The sequence below is a fragment of the Hippopotamus amphibius genome, chromosome 8 (assembly GCF_030028045.1).
Source record: "Hippopotamus amphibius kiboko isolate mHipAmp2 chromosome 8, mHipAmp2.hap2, whole genome shotgun sequence".
Classification (NCBI taxonomy): domain Eukaryota; kingdom Metazoa; phylum Chordata; class Mammalia; order Artiodactyla; family Hippopotamidae; genus Hippopotamus; species Hippopotamus amphibius.
The window spans coordinates 10,616,819-10,637,694 of record NC_080193.1 but is presented as its reverse complement, the minus strand read 5'-3'; the positions used below and the strand labels follow the sequence as shown (position 1 = coordinate 10,637,694).

Sequence of the window (20,876 nt, the reverse complement as noted above, 5' to 3'; positions counted from 1 at the left end):
AGGTCTGCATTGCCCAGCAAGGAGACCCCACTCTTGGGGATAATCTCTTAATTCATAAGGAAACCCTCTCCCATTCCTGAGGACCTCCGACAACACCACCCCGACTCCCATATTTCAGAGGAGGTCTGGCTCCGTAACTTGCACCGCCCAATGCAATATGAAAATGTGGCGTCCCTTTTTTTTTTTTTTAATTATATATATGTATGTTTCAACAATGAGACAGCAGAGCATTAAACCAAAACCCTGGGGCTCCTCTTCTGCTACTGCACAGATCACTTGCCTACGAAGCCCGCCCTCCTTAAGAGACACCTTTTTAGTGAGGGGACTGGCTACCTCGGTCAGAAAGGGTAAATCCTTCTGACCTGTGGTGGGAGGGGGGGACGTAGGATGCCCAACTTCTGAAGACTATCCTTTTTCGAGAACACACCCTGGGACAACCTCCGTAAATTTGGAATCACTTCTCTCGGCCTGGGCTGAAGCTCCCTTCGCACCTCTCGAGCCGCTGGGAGGGCCTCGCGACCCCGCCCCAGCACCACCTTCGGGGTGTTTGGGCCTCACCGCGTGCGGCGCATTGCCGGGGCAACCGACGCCGAGAGCGGTGCACTATGGTCTGCAACAAAATGCAGGAGAAAGATCCTGAGGGAACCATTCAGTCCACGGGCCAATGGGAGAGTCCTGAGGGCTCCGTCAAGCCAATAGGGAAGCTTGGAGGGGGCGGGGCCGGCGGGAGCAGGGTGGGGCTTAGGTACTAGGCGGCGGCGGCTGGCGTGGGGCTCTATAGATGCGCCACGGCTTCAGTAGCGACTGTTGCTCCCGAAGGGTCTGAGCTTCGCCAGCCCCTCCCCCAGGAGACCGTTGCAGCCGGCCAGCCTCTGCTCCTTGGTGAGAGACTCGGGGGACTTCGCTGTGCGCCTTCGTCCCCTGCCGGACTTCTCTCGCCGTTCGGTCCGCGCGCGCCGCGCTTCCTGAGGAGTGGGGTGGGGGCGTCGTCCCAGGGTGGCGTGGGGCGGGCGGAGCGGGCCGGGAAAGCTGGCGCTCGCAGGCGAAGCGCGTACCCCAACTCCTCACCCTTTCCCCGGGCCTCGCCCCTCAGGTGACCATGTGTGACCGAAAGGCCGTGATCAAAAATGCCGACATGTCGGAGGAGATGCAACAGGACTCGGTGGAGTGTGCTACTCAAGCATTGGAGAAATATAATATAGAGAAGGACATTGCGGCCCATATCAAGAAGGTGAGGACAGGGCCCGGGCGGGGAAGAGGGGGGGTTCAGGCAGTTTGCGCGCAGCTAGGGCGAGTCACAACTTAGTTCCTTCCCCCCGATCCTGCGTTCCCAGAGCGCTGGCAGAGATCCTTGTGGGCACGCAAGGTACCGCGGGTGTAGAGGCTTCCAGAAAAGGACGCAAGTGAATTTTGCGCTTACCCCTCAGCGCCCGAAGTTTTTTTTTTTTTTTTTTTAAACCCAGCTCCACGGGGAAAGCGCCACCTAGCAACGGTTCCTAGGATCAGGGAGCAGCGGTTCCCCCTTCTGCGTGATTGCTGCGCCCAGGATCCATCTGGGTGTTCCAGAGGGGGGAGCTGCGTGGGTGTTTCCAGCAGGGCCGGAGGGAGATCTTGCCAGCCTCCAGTGGGGAGTCAGTCGGCAGTTGAGGGAAAGTGGGTGGTAGTGGTGGTTGGGGACTGGGTTGGGGGATTGGTAAATGGCAGTCTGTAGAAAGCTGGCAGGCCTGCCAACTTCTCAAGCTATGTTTTCTAGAAGGGAAGGAAGCTGGCAGCCTAAGCCGTGGGAGGGTTTCAGTCGAAAATGAGAAGATGAAAGACTTAAGATGGAACAGAAATAAATACCTTTTTTCACAAAGGCAGCAGCAGTGCGTTGGTCTAGCTTGTAAGAATGTTGTTCCCCTTAATCTAAAAGACGTTCCCGCTGTGTATAATATAATAGCAGCCAGATTTGCCTAACTCACCAGATACTTGTAATACTTCCATAGAAAAAGGCTAGCTTTGGCCCCTGCCTAGAGCTACCCAGTGAAGCCTAGAGCCTCTGGGGGTGGGGAAAATAAGGAAAACCTGTTACTGCAATTTGCTATCCTTGAGGACCAGGTGGTGGGTAGATGAGCAGCATCAGGATAGATGTGGGGAGAAGGGTTATTGACAGTAAAGATAAAATTTGCCCAGGTGGCTGTCAGGTTCTGCTTCCAGCGTTCTTTGTAGGGACAGTGAAGTGCCAAGTGTCTTGTCCATTTAAATTTAAGTTTTAATCCACAGTGGTTTAGATGCTCATTGAGGCTTTGTTCTTTTGGAAGTCTTTTGTTTTCAATAATACTGAGATGAGTTATAATGGGGGTATTTGCGGCTAAATATTTTCTTGGGGTTTTGGGGTGTATGTCATACAGTTGGAGAATAGTTTATTTCTGTTCAGACTTAAAAACTAGAGGATAAACTAGAACTGATGTCACCTGCTGTCAGTATTATAGAAGTTATGAAGGTGTCATTACCATGATAACAAAGCACTCTGTCTCTGAGACTGCCCTTTTTGACTTTTACCTCCCCAGCCCCCCCTTTCCAGCTTAGCTCAGATTGCAAGTATGTTTGCATTAATGCACTATGTAGGCGATTTGGAGCTGGGGAACATTCTTTCTTCTAAGAATTTGCAGATGCTGACGTTCCTCCTTTCTGCTCCTACAGGCTCTGCTTATCTAGGAGACAAACTCTGACCTCTGGTTTACAACTAAAAATCTGTGTTCTTTTTCTCCTCCTCCTTCCCCCAGGAGTTTGACAAGAAGTACAACCCCACCTGGCACTGCATTGTGGGGAGGAACTTCGGTAGTTATGTGACACATGAAACCAAACACTTCATCTACTTCTACCTGGGGCAAGTGGCCATTCTCCTGTTCAAATCTGGTTAAAAGCATGGACTGTGCCACACACCCAGTGATCCATCCAAAAACAAGGACTGCAGCCTAAATTCCAAATACCAGAGACTGAAATCTTCAGCCTTGCCTAAGGGAACACCTTGATCTTTATTGTGTTGTTTTGTACAGGGCATCCTCTGTACTAGTTTGTTGTGGTTATAAAGCAATTAGCAAAACAGCTTACATTTGTATTTATTTTCTATTCCATACCTCTCTGCCCTATGTTTTTTCTCTTCAAAATCCATTCCTTTAAAGAAATAAATCTGTTGGAGAAGTGTGCGTTAATTACGATTTGTTCAAGTAATCTAGGGTTGAAGATGGCCTATTATTTGATCTGGGTAGGTTGGTGGGGATGATTCCTTGGAGTTTCTGTGGGATATAATAGACTAGCCTATTCAACACTCCTGAATTTCATTCTTGCCCATCCTGCTGCTCTCGTGCATGGAAGAATACTACTCAGAAGTGCATGCTGAGAAAATGCATGGCAGAGAAACTACTGGATTCACTCTTAATCCTAATCTGATACTTTCCTTAAATGCTCATTTTGTTAAAGTTACTGCTATAGAGTGTTCTAGGCCTTAGGCCTCAAGTGGTGATGAATGTATAGTAGAACTCCTTTAAGCTTTCTTTGGCTGTAAAATGGAAATAAGCTGGTAAGAAAGTTGGGCTAATGAGAAGTTTGTTGGGCTCTAGAGTTTTTCCCCCTCCCCTGCCTTAGCCAAAGTACACTCTAAAGATTAAAGGTGGTCTTGAAAGGGAAAAAGGTTTTGAGCAGCAGCCCTCCATGTGATTCTAATAAAGTCTGCAGGAATTTAAACTTAAAAGCCTGCTGTGCTGTGCTTTAACTAGCTGTGTTCACATGTGAATTGAAGCTTTCATTAAAAGACCCAATTAAAGCTGTGGGTAAGTAAACTTCACTAAAGGTTTCCTGCTATCAATTTTAGAAAGACAAGTCTTTCCTATGAATAAAAGCGAGTATGGCAGACTTGGCTTTTGTAGATAGACAGGAAATATTCCAGCGGCTCAGACAACCCACGCCCATCCTGGTAAGTTGTAAGGAAGGTCTTGGCTTTTAAGTTCCCCTTTGTTTTCAGTATTCAGGTGAGGTAAGGCTTCTTGTTTTAGACCTTGTATCTATGACATACAGTTAGGGTGTCTGTAGCTACTGCTACACAGAGGGGGTGATTGATGACTCCATCTTAAGAGCAGTGGTGGGTCTGTAACATCTTTGGGAGGTTGCTTGTCTTTTTTTTTCAATTCATTTTTTATTTTTGGCTGTGTTGGGTCTTTGTTGCTGTGTGCAGGCTTTCTCTAGTTCTGGTGAGCAGGGGCTACTCTGCGGTGCACAGGCTTCTCATTGTGGTGGCTTCTCGTGGAGCATGGGCTCTAGGCGCGTAAGCTTGAGTAATTGTGGTGCATGGGCTCAGCAGTTGTGGCTCACGGGCTCTAGAGCACAGGCTAAATAGTTGTGGTGCATGGGCTTAGTTGCTTTGTGGCATGTGGGATCTTCCTGGACCAGGGATCAAACCTGTGTCCCCTGCATTGGCAGGCGGATTCTTAACCACTGCACCACCAGGGAAGTCCCAGAGGTTATTTTTCTTTACCAGGCCTTGGGGTTTTAGAAGTTCTAGTGAATGTTAGGACTGGGAAAGTTTCAGGATAGAGGGGCAAACAATTGTTTTACTATTATGGCAATTAAAATGGGAGAATGAGTTTTTCCCCTGCTTTCTGCAGGAAAGGATGAGGAGGTACTGTGGAACAGGGGACTGCACTTGGGGTGATTTAGAAGTATTTACCCGAACAGACTGAAAATGTTCCTGTAATTCATCTTTTTTCTAGCTCCTTTTCCTCTTTTGGGACATGGCTACATTTGTTTGAAGCCCACCAGGTGTCTGGCCTCCAAAGCTGCATCAATCTTGTCAATTTTCACTCTACTTCCAAATAGTCTCCAGCAACAGACCATAAAGCTGCTTTCAGGCCACAAACAGCTGGACAGTGGGAGTTCTAATTTTATCAGGCCAATATCTATTCCCAGGAAATGACAGCTTTTAACTTTTATTTCTTGATTCAGATATGAGAATCACATTGCCACTGAGATAGGACTGGGTTGATGGTCTATGAAGTTTTCTCAGTACCTGCTCCTTGCTAATCTCAAAGGCTCCAGCTGGCTGAAAATCTTAAGCTAAAAGTTTTTCTCTAAGGTTTAGCATTTTATCAAATGTTCTTAGGTGCTGTTCTTTGACACAATTGTATATAGAGAGCTGTATCTGGAAGCTTTTCAATAACGGCACGATCTTGTGAGTGTGAAAGTACATAAATGACCCTTACCGTGCTGGGGTGAGAGGCAGCATATATGAAGACTTTTCAAACAGCCCTAAGCTAAGTTCTCTGCGGTTAACTGCCAACCAACTCATAGGTTGATTTCTGCAATTTCTTACCAACCTTCCTCCACCCCTGCAAAAAATCTTTTAGTTTCATCCACACTGAAAATAGGTTTGGCCTCATTTTAACATCAAACAGTGGACTGTATTAAGGAGACAAGAGCTCTGCCCAGCTCTACCGCGTACTGGAGCAGGTTTGGCTAGATAGCTATCAAAGTTTTTGGTTTTTTTTTTTTTCCCGGCTTTAAGACCCTTTCTTCAAATGTATTCTGACGAAGCTCTCTAGTAAGACGTGAAAGCAGAATACTGCTGGTACATTTATTCTCTCAACAAAGATTTGTCAAGTTGTTTTCTTCATGACAGGCACTGAGAACACAACAGTAGCTTTTGGTAGAAGAGGACTGAATGGATGATGAAAGTGTATTTGTTTCACCTCCCTCAAGAAAAAAATGACAAAAGCCACAAAAATTGTAAATTCATTTAGTGTTTCAGTGCACAATTCTAGTTGTGATCTTTAGCCCTCTAATTTGGGCCTTGGCTTTTGGCCCCAGACTTAGTCCTAGGCTGAAAAGTGGACTTGGGTACAGCTAGGAAGTTTTCTGGTTCAAGTCATCACTGAGTTCTAATGATTCATTATCCCTCTGGAACGCAGCACTGGCAGAGAAGCTACAAATACACTTCAAAACTGAGTTTTAGTGCTGGTTTTACCTTAACCACATACTGCACAGCCAAGAAAAATTAGTAGGAGTTAAGCAAAAAGTACAGACCAAATATCTCTGGGAGAAGGCCTGAAGCAAGCCCCCAAAGGAAAGCTGAAATTAAGTGACAGGAACTTGATTCTTTCACTTTGAGATTGGTCACATGAGAACATGAGTCCAAGGCACATGGCCTTAAGAGGAGATGTTCTGCTGCTGGTCTCACTAACCAGATTATCCTTCAGCTCCAGACTTTTGACAGGATATGACTGGTTCACACTCCAGGATCTTAAACGAGTTACAGTTTGAAGCCAGAGTGAATGGCTACAATGCCTGATGTTAGATTTTCATAAGTCACCTTCTGAAAACCTGCATCTTCTATCATCTCCTTGAACTGCTCCTAAAAACACAAAGAAAGATATAGCAAAAATTGCCTGGATTTTAACTACAGTGCCTTTGTTGTAAGCTATAGAAGTTTTGTACCTGAGATGGGAACTGTCGGATACTCTCCACAAGGTATTGATAGGATTTCCAGTCTCCTGCAATGACCTCTCCCAAGACAGGAATGACCTGGAAACTATATACATCATAGAGCCTAAATAAAAAGGCAAAAGATTAAGATTAGAACACGACCATTTATAAGCAAAAGTCTAAACCTGGGATTATAAATTCAAATGCCTATAAGGGTCAAGCAAGTACCTGAAATAAGTGGGCCAGCTGCAAGATCAGTAGGGAGTAGTGAGGGCGTGGTGACAGGCACAGTTAGGAAGTACCAGAAAAGTGGGGAAGGGGCAGTTACTACTCAGTTCTGATTATTGCCATGTAGGAATATGGGCTTAATCAGTGGCCATATATTTGATTTTTCAAGTGAAGCTGGAAGTCTAGATTTTTATGTAAAATTTCCTGATTTTAAAATATGGACATATAAGTCAATTTCTAAAATATCATGAGTCAAACAAAATACAAATGTGGGCCCACTTGAGTCTCTGGTTACTGGTTTGAGACCTTTCTGGCCTAGGTGGTGTCATTCAGAACTGGCTGACCTCGGAGGTGGCACTGTGACTCTGGGACTCTGAACTATGAGGTTCATGCTTATAGTTTACTGGCTATTTTCCATCCACTTTGGGATGGGAAACCCTTGGCTAGATGATGAAAATCAAGCCCTGTGAACAATACCAACCTGGATATGAGGGGATTGTTTACTTGGCTGAACTCCAGACAGAGAAACCGTCCTCCTGGTTTCAGGACCCGATGGGCTTCCTGGAGCGCCTGAGCAAGACAAGAACAACAGGACACACTCTTCAGCAGCCCTCACTCAACCCCGGGAGGCTGAGGCAGTGTCAGCTTCTGTGGGCATTATAAAAGGTATTTCCCACAGATCCCATGTTCATTCTCAGTTGGGAAGCTGTAACAGCAGAAATAACCCGCAGTCTCCTAAATTTTTTGGGCATTCTGCTGCCCGTGACTAGAGAAGGTTACTTGGAGTAATCTAAACTGACTCAGATTGGTACAATCTCCACAGGGGACAATTTTTGAATTACTTCTCAAAATCACAATGGATATGCCTCTTTGATCCAACAATTTTACTTCAAGGAATCTATCTTACAGAAATGCTTCTACTGTGGAAACGACATGCATTATTCATTACAGCATGATTTGAACAGCACAAGATTAGAAGCATCTTAACCATTAATAAGAGACTGGCTAAATTATGGAATATATACACAATGGAATCCACGCAGCTATTAAAAAAAGGAAGAGCCAGTGTTCTTTACATGCTGACGTGGAAAAGTCTGCAGGTATAATTTTAAGGGAAAAAAAAAGAGCAATGGGCAAAATGTTTCATGTGCTAATATCTGTATAAAAAAAGAAAAAAAATATGGGACTTCCCTGGTGGTGCAGTGGTTAAGACTGTGCTCCCAATGCAGGGGGCCCAGGTTCAATCCCTGGTCAGGGAACTAGATCCCACATGCATGCCACAACTAAAGGAGCCCATGTGTTGCAACTAAGGAGCCCCCTTGCCACAACTAAGACCCAGTGCAACCAAATAAATAAATATTTTTTAAAAAAAGGAAAGAAAAATACACTTAATATGCACAACACATCTTTGCAAGGATACATTAAGAAATTGGTGATTGCAGGGGGAGGAGGCACTGAATGGTTGGGACACAAGGATGAAGACTTACTGGTATATCCTTTTGTGCCTTTTGAACTTTGCATCTATTAAAAATATATTTTTTTAATTTAACAGGAATAATAAACTGGCTATAGACACAGGACAGGTCGTAAAAATGAAGCTAAAGTACACCATAAGGGATGTCCCACCCAAAGCAGGTAACCAGGCAACTGGAGTCCACATTACAGAAATGAAACTGGGTGCCTTGCTTACCATCTTCAAATGTCTGGATAGAATGTTCAAGCAGAAATAAAGAAGAGCTGCATCAGATTGAGCTGGACATTCCCTTCTTCCTACAGAGGAACCACGAATCTAACTACCTTCTGCCAAAAGAGGGTCTGAGTGCCTTTTTCTGTGTCAGCCTTGGAAATCCCTCTGATCGGCAAACTCAGAGTCAAGTGGCTTCACAAGTGAGAGGAACCAGATGAAATGAGAGGGCAAGACGGACAGTCTCAAAGATGTAAATAACCAGCCAAAGCAACAAAGGCTTCTATGGGGATCTGCTCTGTGGTTTTGTGTTTTTCAATTCTGTGAGCAGGAAAATTGTCAACTTAAAAAGGATTAAGACCTCTAAGCCTGAAACATTCAACTCAGGAGCTGGGCCCAGAGAAGAATCTCTCTCCTTCCTCATTCACCGTGCAGCCACACCAGAAGAACTAATATCCTGAGTCACGCAAGCAGATGCAGCTATTCGTTACCCGATCAATGTGTGTGACGTTCCGGATCCCAAAGGCAATGGTGTAAACATCAAACTTCTCCTCATCAAAGGGCAGTTCTTCAGCATCTCCCAATACCCAAGCAAGTCCTGAAAGACAAAAGCGGTTCCAGTCTCAGTCTGGGCAGCTGTCTCCTCTGCATCCAGTGAACTGTCAAACCTGAGAAAGGGGCCATGAGAACCCCTAAATCTGCAGTCAGCTGGACAGAAGTGTGGGTACCCTGGACACCCTGTTTGCGGCTAGCTTGTGAAGTGGGGGCAGTCTTGTGGCAATAAGCCCTTAAACCTGTGGAATCTGATGCTAACTCTGGGTAATTAGTGTGGGAACTGAACTGAATTGTTGGACAGCTGTCTGGCGCTGGAGAACTGGAGAACTGTCTGGTGCTGAGTGAACATCATACATGCAGTATCTGAAGTGGTGTCGAAAAACACACACCTGCCTTCTCCAGTGGATTCCTGGCCACTGTCTTCATGGCGTCCTCCAGTCCTGAGAACTTGAAGCTTGAGCCCTTGAAGTTTAGCAGGAAGTCCCCCCAAGGTTCTCAGAGTAGATACTGGTTACTTAGTTACGCCTTACCCTTAAGCAATTTTTATCCAACTAGGTGTTCTGTGTAAAGCACTGTGGTTAAGAGCCCAGGTCCTGGGGTTGCCTGGGTTCTAATTCCAGCTTCCCCATTTATTAGCTATATAATCTTGAATAACCTACTTTGCCTCAGTTTCTTTATCTGTAAGATGGAGTCAATAATAGTACCTACTTCAGACAGTCATTGGAAGTATTCTAAGTACAGAATTTAGCATACTTATATTGGTTCTACTGGAGTCATAGAGAAGTAGAGTATCTTGATGCCAAGTCTGGTCATGAATTCAGAAAACACCCAAGGGAGCTCCCTACCAGGGTAGCTATGTCCTCTGAGGATCCTGATTCAGCTTTAATATTACTCAGTTTGCAGTGAATCAGACGTAAAGTATGACACAGAAGGAAGGAACTATAGAGGAAGGTACCTGGAAATAACCCTCCTGGAAAGCACACTAGCAGTATTTAACAAGAGCCTCAGTAATAAGCATACCCTTTGACCCAGCTATTTGATTTTTAGGAGGAGGACGTTAATGACATTATCATCAAAGCTACTGTTTACTAAGCCCATGACTGGTGGGGTCTGTTTTACCGCTTTACATACATTATCTTCTCATATCCTCGTACCCACTCCGTAAGACAGCTGTACTGTCATCGTGTTTCAGGTAAGCAAAGCTGAGTATCAGGAAGATGGAAGTAACTTGCCTAAGGTCACAAAGATGGATTAGAACTCAGGAGCCCGTGTTTTGAAAAGTTATGGTAGGACTTCCTAGGTGGTGCAGTGGTTAAGAATCCGCCTGCCAGTGCAGGGAATAGAGGTTCGAGCCCTGCTCTGGGAAGATTCCACATGCCACGGAGCAGCTAAGCCTGTGTGCCACAACTGTTGAGCCTGTGCTCTGCAACAAGAGAAGCCACTACAATGAGGAGCCCGCGCACCACAATGAAAAGTAGCCCCACTTGCAGCAACTAGAGAAAGCCCGTGTGCAGCAACGAAGACCCAATGCAGCCAATAAATAAATAAAATAAATTTTTAAAAAAGTTATGGTATAGTACCTCCTACCATGAAGTGGTTATTATGTTCTCCATTTAAAAACAATTTTTTTTCTATTTTCTCCATTTCATAGATTAGGTCATTGAGATCTGGAGAATCTAAATATTTGTCCAAATTTATACAGTCAGTAAAAAAATAATGAATGCATGCAAAGATTTACAAATAAGGATGCACAACATTGTGCTGCATGCAAAAGATGTTAGAAAAAAACAAAAGATATATGCAGTTTATTGTATGTTAACTGTATCTCAATACAAGTTCTTAAAAAAAAAAGAAAACAAAGAGCAACTGGTTGCGTAAATTGGTTATACAAAGTGTGAAACATCCATATGAGGGAATATCAAAAAAATTATTTTAAGGAATTTTTTTTTTTGCTGCACCATGCAGTTTGTGGGATATTAGTTTCCTGACCAGGGATGGAATCCAGGCCCTCAGCAGTGAGACTGTGGAGTCCTAACCACTGGACCACCAGGGAATTCCCAGGAATTTTTAATAACATGGAAAAATCTCACAATACAATGCTGAATTAAAGCAGGATACGAAGTGGTATATACAAGATATTCTCAATTTTATAAAAAGGAAATGATTAGGAAAAAAGCTAGGGAGGAAATATATTAAGATATTAAGGGTCATCTCTGGACGCTAGAACTACAGTTAATATTTACTTCTTGACACTTTTTCAAATTTTTTATTTCTAAAATCCAAAATTTTCCCAAATATATCACTTTTATAAGCCATCAAATAATCTTTTTAAGGTTCCTGCCCTCCAAACTTCCATTTTGGGAGGAAGTGCTACATGTAAACAAAACACAGAACAGTATCACACACAAAAATGCCTTGACGGTAACATTACTTTTTTAAATTATTAAATTATTTCTAGGATCTTCCTATTTAGTTTTAATTTTTTTTTTTGTATGATATTTTTTGCAAAGGCATTGTTACTGGAGATTGCTGAAGCAAGGAAGAAAGATACGAGTAAAACCATACTATGCGGCATTTAATGATTCCTACGCAGGTGGATTTCTTGGCTGCTAGGAGAGCCTGAAGGGCAGCTATGCTATGGAAGAGATGATTCCAGAAGTGGAACATTACCCATCACTTCCATCTTTGTTCTCCACTCTTCGTGGCTGAGCACCAGAGAGAAGGGAAACACGTTTCTCAGTAGGAGTAAGAACACAGTGCCTTTGTCTAGAAACACTAGTGACTGCCGGCCTTCTGATCAGTGTTACTGGTTAACAAAAGAGCCCTTCATTTGGGGGGCCAAGTGGGCTGCAGTTCGTCTAGGCAGCTAGTTCTGGAGGTGGGAGGAGGAGGAGGAGGAAGAAGAACTGAGCTAAAATAACCATGGATACTCATGGTGGGGGAGGTGGTGGGGGAGGAGAGAAGTGCTGATATAGACCCGAGGGGCTCGGTTTTCTTTGTTGTGTACCACCGCCTCTCAGGGGGCTGCCTGCAGTGCTCAGCCAGCGTGGAAGAGGGCAGTGCAGCCGCTCTGAAAAGCTGGGTAAACATGCTGCAGCTGCCAGATGCATACTTCTACTTGGGGAAAAAACTGGGGGCAAAAGTATTTCAAAATATTAAAACAAACAGAAAGCCAAATGTAAAATGGGTATCTTTAAGCTAGAGCAGAAACTGTCCATGTGGAGGCTGCAACAGGTTCCTGGAGCTACCCAGTCACTTTCCACATTGGCTGTTGAGAGTAGCATGCTAGCGAAGTTTGAGGAGTACCATTTATGCGTGATTCTTCAACTGCATCAGTTGGGCCCTCTGAGAAACCCATGGTGAAACAGAGGCAGGAGGACAAGTGCTTTTTTTGCTTTTTTGGGGAGTGGGGGGGGTGAGGGGAGACACCTGGGAAAAATATAAAGGAGAAGAAGCAAGGCTGTGTGGGAAAAGCCATTAGACCTGGATGCAGATCTGAGAAAGCCTCAGCTGACCTGATTTGGGCGGGGGGAGGGGGCGTGGGGGGCGGGGAGCCCTCTAGAGCAAAGACTGCCTGTGACAAGAGCCCCATGTAGGAAATGTCCAGGCCCCAGGAGCCCTGGTTCGAAAGCTGAGGCAGAGCTTGGTTTTGGGAGGGGGGTGAAATGGCTCAAGAATAGGGCACTGGGGTCACTGGGGAGCTGCTGGGAATTAAAAGCCAAACTTCTGTCTCAGGGTCCAAGAGCTGAGACCCAAAGAGTGAGCCCCCGCTCCGGATCTGCTACTTAAATTGTGTTACTTGAATAAGACACTTAACCTCTTTGGGTCTGGGTTGTCTCCCCTGTCACATGTGGCTGATAATCTAACTCCCTGGATGCCACATGCTGGACTCAGCCACACAGATTATCTTCCACTCCAGCCTATCTGTAAGTTTTTGAAACCTGGAAAAGAAAGCACTTCAGCATTGTACATATTCCATCTTATTTTATAAACATATAAATATCTCCTCCGGGTCCACTTTCTGCAGGACTTACCAGCTTTGTATCCTTGAGCACGGGCTTTCTGTTTTCCCATATTTAGCATCTCCTTGTTGATGTCACAGACCATGACATGAGAACCGCCCAGAGAATCCTCTTCATTCTGGTACTTTTTGGCAATTTCTTCCCAGGATAAATTTTGTTGGGCCCTTAATTGCCTCTTCTGCTTTCTCTGATGCTGCGCCTGAACATAATTAAGGAACCGGAATGCAATGTCACCTGTGGGAAGTCAACAGGAGGAAAGATCAAACACAAACAAAAACCCAGAGTTTCTTAAACCCAAAAGGAGCAACAAAGGTACAGGGGTTGAGGAGTGTATGAAAACTGAAGTTTTGTACTCATCTCAACAGTAACTTTTTTTTTTTTAACAGCAATTTTTTAACTTTTAAGATTCTTTAAAAAACCTTTAAAGATTGCATATGTAATGCATGGACACATTCTTACTATAAAAGACTCAATACCTAAATATATAGAATAAAACATGAAAGTTGTGGGACTTCCCTGGTGGTGTAGTGGTTTAGAATCTCCCTGCCAATGCAGGGGACATGGGTTCAATCCCTGCCCCAGGAAGATCCCACATGCCGCAGAGCAACTAAGCCTGTGCACCACAACTACTGATCCCACATGCTGCAACTACTGAAGCCCACGGGCCTACAGCCCGTGCTCGGCCACAACATGAAAGTTACATTCTCTGTCCACATTCTAAAGATTGAAGTGTTAACAGCTTAGTGTGCAGCCTTCTAGGCATTTTCTAATAATTTTTATGACAGTAATATAAGGGTACAGTCACAAGCAACAGTTACCTGCCACACCACTTCCCACTCCCAGTTCAGTCCCCCACAGACCATCTTTCCCAACTCCTTTAGCTGTTTACTCTGTTGGTTACAGCTGTTTCTTTACTCACCAAATTTATAATGATAGCCTGCCCCCATCTCTGCTTGCCTCTATCCTCCCAATATATTTATATCACTTTTCATAATGCCTCACAGATACCTTTGTAACCTAGAGTAATAAACTACTCAATACTTAATTTTTTTTATTTTAATATTTTTATTGAAGTATAGTTGATTTACAATGTTTCAGGTGTACAGCAATATGATTCAGTTATGTATGTGCATATATATTCCTTTTCAGATTCTTTTCCATTATAGGTTATTATAAGATATTGAATATAGTTCCCTGTGCTATATGTTGTTGTTTATTTTACATATGGTCCTTGTTGTTTATTTTACATATAGTAGTATGGATCTATTAATCCTTGTTGTTTATTTTACATATAGTAGTATGGATCTATTAATCCCAATTCCAAATTTATCTCTCCACCCCAGTATTTTATTTCTTATTCCATCAACTGCAGACACTATCTCTTGACTCATAATATCTCTTGACTCCCTTCAATCTTCCATCATATATATATTTTTACTGTCAAGCCTGAGTATTTGTTCTATAGCTATAAGCCTTCTGTGCTTTGTTGATGGTTTGAGTCTAAAAGCTGAAAATCAAGTGTTTACATTATTGTGACCAGGTAAATACTGTTCAGGTAAAGCCAGTGCTTTCTGGGATGACATTTCCCTTTTCATAATGCTGTTTCCTTGTCTTTGTTATTTTCTTACACTGTAAGAAATATATCCTTAACTTTTTCCATTGTTTCCATCCAATTAGGTAGGTATTCTCCAGTCACTTCCCTATATATTTAAATATAATTATATGTATTCACATGAAACAACTTAAAAACATAAGTGGGGATGATATTATATGCATTGTATACAACTTTTCTTTTTCTTCCCACTTAATATGTCCTTGAGGCCATTCCATCAGTATTTATAGGTTTTCCTCATTCTTTTAAATAGCTACCTAATATTTTATAGTATTGAAGTATCTTAATTTAAAGCCATTTCTTTATTGAGGTAGAAATAGGTTACTTCTAATTTTTCACTATGACTAAAAATTATGCAGTGAGCATATTTATAGCTCTACTTTTTCAATGTCTTTTTAAATACATGGGATTACTTTTTAATTGCATTTTCTAAACAGGCAGTTGCCAGCATGTGGTAATGTCACTGGTTGTGATACACTGGAGATGGAGGCAGCTCTGACTGAACCTGTTCTGTGACTATATATCTGCGCATGTTTTTTCTTTTTTTCAGACTAGATGTCTAGAATTGGAATTGTGGGATTCTACACTATAAGCATTTTAGATTTTGATAGATTTTGCTAAATTGTCTTCCACCTACTGCCCTCCGTGCTTCCTTTTGGGGAGAGGACCACACCAACAAAGCCACACATAAACATGTTTTAAACATGGACATTATTCTACTGTAATTTATTATTATATGTTACTCTATTAGTATAGATTATCACATTATTACATTATATTATACATTATGACGTTTTTCTCTCCAAATGCCTAGTGTGCACCAAGTAACAAAGGACCATGCATAAATAAATGAGCTTTTGATATCTGATATGACAGTAGATTAGGCAGAAAAGGCTGCCTAGAAAGCTTCTATAATATGATAAAAAGCCCCACCACCACCCTACCCCCCGCCAAAGAAAGAGGGAAAGTGGGCTAAAGTTTAAACAGAAGGCAAAACCTTCTGTTGTTTAGATGGAGAAATGCCACTGGAGTTAAAAGTTGGTCTTTTTACTTTGTAATGCTCTGAATTTTAGAAAAATGACAGGCACAAAGCTGATATTCTGTACTTTTGACTGACATTCAGTTAAAAAGAAAAGAGTAAATCTTTCTGAGAAGTGTATTGGTTTTCAATTACTATCTTCAGCCTAATGGTAGGTGAGCTAGCTCATTCCAACAAGAGACACTAATTTTTTTAAACTATTTTATTTTTACTTTTTACTTATTTATTTATTTTGGCTGCACCAAGTGGCATGCGGGATCTTAGTTCCCCCACCAGGGATCGAACCCATGCGCCCTGATGTGGAAGCTCAGAGTCTTACCCACTGGACCGCCAGGGAAGTCCCAAGAGACACTAATTTTTATAAAAGGGGCTCAGTGGTACCCCAGGATACCAAACTGGACATTACCTGTGCCTCCAGCAACATCCAGCAGCTGGGTCCCAGGAAACGGGCGCATCTTCCATAGCAGCAAATCCTTCCAAACACGATGGATACCAAGACTCATCATATCATTCATCACATCATACTTCTTGGCCACACTTTCAAACACCTGATAGACTTGACATGAGAGAAATACAACATGATTGGACTATTCACAAGATTAACCTGGAAAAGTTGTAAATGAAAGAGGAGAAAGCTTTCCCCCATGAAATTAACTGTCTGCAAGGTGGAGCCAAGCCATAATGCTCAATGCCCAAACCTGCACCTTAACATCACCCCTTTTAAAAAAGCCTTAAATTACATCACGTAAGAAAGAAGTCAACCTCTTTTCTGTTATCTTAGTTACCTTTACCTATGACCATTACCTTGTAATAATGCCATGCACATACTTAAGTACTAAATCGGTTTCTTTTTCTTTTTCTTCTTCTTTTTGGCCGTGCCATGTGGCTTGCAGGATCTTAGTTCCCTGACCAGGGATCAAACACGCGTCCTCAGCAGTGAAAGCACCAAGTCCTAACCACTGGACCACCAGGGAATTCCCTGGTTTCTGTTTCTTATAGGAAGGGACGGGGGTGGGGTTGGAATGTTTCTAATAGTATAATAAAAGACAACACAATCCATTAGAAAAACGTGACCAATGGATGGGAAGACCTCAGCTCATCTCTGTGTGCGTCACTGAGAAAAACCTCAGGTACAATTTGGTGGGCAGGATGTAAATCAGGGCCAAGTCATGAGGACCCTTTATAGGATCAAGGCAGAATGTGGAATCTGGGCTAGCTGAAGAGTTAAGGAATTTACTATCCAAGACCCTTTAAAGCACAGGGTACACAACTTCTTTGCACCTCGATTTCTGCCCATGAGATGAGAACATCAGCACCAGCCCCCTACCTGCCTGCCATAAGGCTGAATTAGGCAATGAAGGGGAGATACGTTGAATTCCTCAGATGAAATGTGCTGCTTAGACCCAAAACATTACTGCCTTCTGTTTAATCAGCAGACTATAGAGCCCCTTCTTTAACTCAATCTTGAATGTCTATTCTCAACCCTGGGATCCTATAAGCTTGCTCTTTGCCTTTGAACACCTTTTGGGGTATTTAGAGGGACACGAAGGCTCAACCCACTGAGTATAAGCCCTTCTTGCTTTCCATGGTTCTAATGTGCAAGAATTTCAGTTACTGTGGTTTAGTTCAATAACACCAGTCCTCTAGCAACATCATTCAAATAGAATGGTATATTAACTGTAACTGCATTAAGTACCAATTTTGCTAGCAGTTCTTCAGTCCACAAATCATACATAAATAACAGATACGCATCGTGATCAGAAACCAGTCATGTCACTTCCTTCACAGTTCGTAGGTGGTTGGTCACTATACATCAATTATTCAGTTCACAGACAGCAAAGCATGTAGCTGTGTTACCTTCTTATCTCAGTTGTAAATCCCTGTGGCATTTTACAAAACTAGATAATCGAAAGAGGAAATCGGCCAATGAAAGTGAAAGTGCAACAAAATAATGAAAAGTGATAACCCTGGAGGTGAAATTTGTATCCCTGGAGTTACAGAAGAAACATGACCATGGGAATGTTGATATTGCTGCCACTTGAGAGATTTTAGATATGCAGCCAGAGGAACTTTGGGAAGATGAACTTATGGATGTAAATGAGAATGTGGTTGTGATGAAAAGGTTGAAGATGTCCCAGAGGAAATGATGCCAGCAAAAAGTTTCACATTAAAGGAAGTCTTGGAGCTATTTCATGACATTGAAAGTGAAAGGATAAAATGTTAGAAGCTAATTGAAACTTAGAAAGAAATATGGCATGTTGATGGGAATGTAAGTTGATACAGCCACTATGGAGAATAGTATGGAGGTTCCTTGAGAAAACTAAAAATAGAGTTACCATATGACCCAGCAATCCCACTACTGGGCATATACCCAGAGAGCACCATAATTCAAAAAGACACATGTACTCCAATGTTCACTGCAGCACTATTTACAATAGCCAGGACATGGAAGCAATCTAAATGTCCATCAACAGATGAATGGATAAAGAAGATGTGGTCCATATATATAATGGAATATTACACAGCTGTAAAAAGGAACGAAATTGGGACATTTGTAGAGACATGGATGGACCTAGAGACTGTCATACAGAGTGAAGTGAGTCAGAAAGAGAAAAACAAATATCGTATATTAACACATACATGCGAAATATAGAAAAATGATACAAATCAACCAGTTTGCAAGGCAGAAATAGAGACACAGATGTAGAGAACAAACATATGGACACCAAGTGGGAAAAGTGGGGGTGGGGGTGGCATGGGGGGGTGGGATGAATTGGGAGACTGGGATTGCCATATATACATTACTAATAAGAAAAAAATATCAAATTGTACACTTTAAAATATGCAGTTTATTGTATGTCAATTGTATCTCAATAAAAGTTCTTAAAAAAAAGTCTAAATGAAAAAAAAAAAAGTATGGCAATTTGCTGAGGCATGGAGAAGGTGCTTATTCCTTACTATAAATTATAAGACAAAAAGGTAGCAAACACTTTTTAAACTACTCATGGTAAATTTTTTACAAAGATTTAAAACAACTTAATTCTCAATCTTTCTAATTTCTTTATTAGATTTTAATTTAATTTAAAATTTTAGGACTTCCCTGGTGGCACAGTGGTTAAGGTCCCTGGTCCGGGAAAAGCCCACATGCTGTGGAGCAACCAAGCCTGTGTGCCACAACTACTGAGCCTGCATGCTGCAACTACTGAAGCCCACACACTTAGAGCCCATGCTCTGCAACAAGAGAAGCCACCTCAATGAGAACCCCCCACTCACCACAAATAGGGAAAGTCCTCGCAGAACAATGAAGACCCAATGCAGCCAACAAATAAATAAATAAATAAATGAAATAAAATTTTAAATTTAAACAATTTAAAAATTCTAATTGGGCTTCCCTGGTGACGCAGTGGTTAAGAATCTGCCTGCCAATGCAGGAGACATGGGTTTGAGCCTGGGTCTGGGAAGATCCCACATGCCGTGGAGCAACTATGCCCGGGCGCCATAACTACTGAGTCTGTGCTCTAGAGCCCATGAGCCACAACTACTGAGCCCATGCACCGCAACTACGGAAGCCCACACACCTAGAGCCCGTGCTCTGCAACAAGAGAAGCCACCACACAGAGAACCCTGTACGCCACAACCAAGAGTAGCCCCGCTTGCCATAAGTAGAGAAAGCCTGCCCACAGCAATGAAAACCCAACACAGCCAAAAATAAATAAATAAATAAGATAATAAATAAATCTTAAAAAAAAAATCAATGTAAAACATTTTTAAAAGGTCTCAGGGCCTCAATAAAAGCTTACTGTCGTTTTACTTGGCTCCACTTATTTCACTGCACAATCAGTTATCAAACTCCTAATGTGCATCAGGTGCTGAGGATGCAGACATAAATGAGCCACTGTCCTAGCCTGCAGGTTCACAGTGAAATAAATGTTAACTTAAATTCAGTACTCAAAGAGTTGTAGTACAGCTATATATTTAGTAAGGCTGAGGTGAGAAGTAATACAATGTACTAGTCTGTAAGAGGATGGGAAATTCAATTGTAGGCTCTTTCTCTTATTTCCTGAGTGACATAGGCCAAGTTAAGGAACCTCTTGGAGCCTCACCTCACCCATCTGTAGTATCGGCATAATACCTTCCCCGTTAAAACTGGTACAGTTGGAGTTTTAACTTTTGCTTTCCTGTGTCTATGGTGAACACAAAGAAACTGCTCAACAATATCTAACATTTACTGAGCAATTACGAAGTGCCAGGCATTATTCAAAATTGTTTGAATATGCAAATGAAGTCATCTAATCTTCACCAAAACTCTACCGACAAAGTTACTATTATTCCTATCCGGCAAATTTGGAAGCTGAGGCACACAGAAAATAGTTTCCTTCCTCCCTTCCTTCCTTCGCTCCTATAAAAGATGGCCTATACCTTTAGCAAGAGATTAAGAACATGGGCTCTGCACTCAGACCAAACTGGGTTGGAATACTAGTTCCATCACTTACTAGCTATGTTAAACGGGGCAAGTTTTTGCTTAACGTTTAAGTCTCAATTTCCTCATGCATAACATGGGATAACAATACTCACCATCGGGAAGCTGAAATGAGAACTGGAAATAATGTCTGCACACTGCCTGGCACATCAGAAACGCTCAACTGATGAGTTTTTGTGAAAATTACTTAAAAAGAGGAGGTGTCTCAGTTTGGCGGGGTCAGGCTGAGGGTACTCCTTGGAGGTCGGAACTTCACTAGCTAATGCATCAGCGCTGACTGGACGTTAAACCAACCCTTAGTTTGGGCAGATGAAACTAGATCGCAGACGGTCAGATTCCGCACCCCCACCCCCAATCCACCCCCTCACCTTTGCCCCCCTTCTCCTCTTCCGACACAGTCTCAAACCCGAAGTGCGTTTCGGTTGCCCGCTTCTCTTGGGACAAGGGCCGTGCACCCAGAGGGCCCCCGGGCCAGGAGCTACGAATCCCGGGAAGCCCGCAGCCCGGCAACACCCGCGACCACCCACGGCCGCAGAAGCTCCATAGAGCCCAGCTCCTGGGGGCCGCCATCTTGACAGTCGGGTGACCGCCGCCAGACAGGACGTCGGGTTGCATCACTAGATGGCTGACGGCGGCCGGTCGGAGACATTATTAGCTGAACGCTTCCTGAAACCCTGACATTAAGGAGCTCTGCGTGATCTCTGGGATCCTGAAGCTATGCAGTCTTGGAGTCCCCGAAATCCCTTTCTCTCTCTCTCTCCAAATTGAATACAGAATTCACCAGGAATGAGCGGACCTTA

General features: G+C 43.0%; 2 protein-coding genes across 2 annotated transcripts; one reads left to right on the top strand and one right to left on the bottom strand.

Annotated features, from left to right (window-relative positions):
- Positions 1-728: 728 nt before the first annotated feature.
- On the top strand, positions 729-3,194 carry DYNLL1 (dynein light chain LC8-type 1). The gene is made up of 3 exons (XM_057743814.1): positions 729-882; positions 1,094-1,231; positions 2,766-3,194. Exons 2-3 carry the CDS (start codon positions 1,100-1,102, stop codon positions 2,901-2,903), a joined length of 270 nt encoding a protein of 89 aa, XP_057599797.1. The 5' UTR covers positions 729-882; positions 1,094-1,099; the 3' UTR covers positions 2,904-3,194.
- A 2,504-nt stretch (positions 3,195-5,698) lies between these two features.
- COQ5 (coenzyme Q5, methyltransferase) lies at positions 5,699-20,659 on the bottom strand. The gene is made up of 7 exons (XM_057746985.1): positions 20,445-20,659; positions 16,003-16,152; positions 12,958-13,179; positions 8,860-8,966; positions 7,166-7,254; positions 6,469-6,580; positions 5,699-6,385 (listed from the first exon to the last, which is right to left on the bottom strand). The coding sequence occupies exons 1-7, from the start codon at positions 20,644-20,646 to the stop codon at positions 6,284-6,286; spliced, it is 984 nt and encodes a 327-aa protein (XP_057602968.1). The 5' UTR covers positions 20,647-20,659; the 3' UTR covers positions 5,699-6,283.
- Between the last annotated feature and the right edge of the window lie 217 nt (positions 20,660-20,876).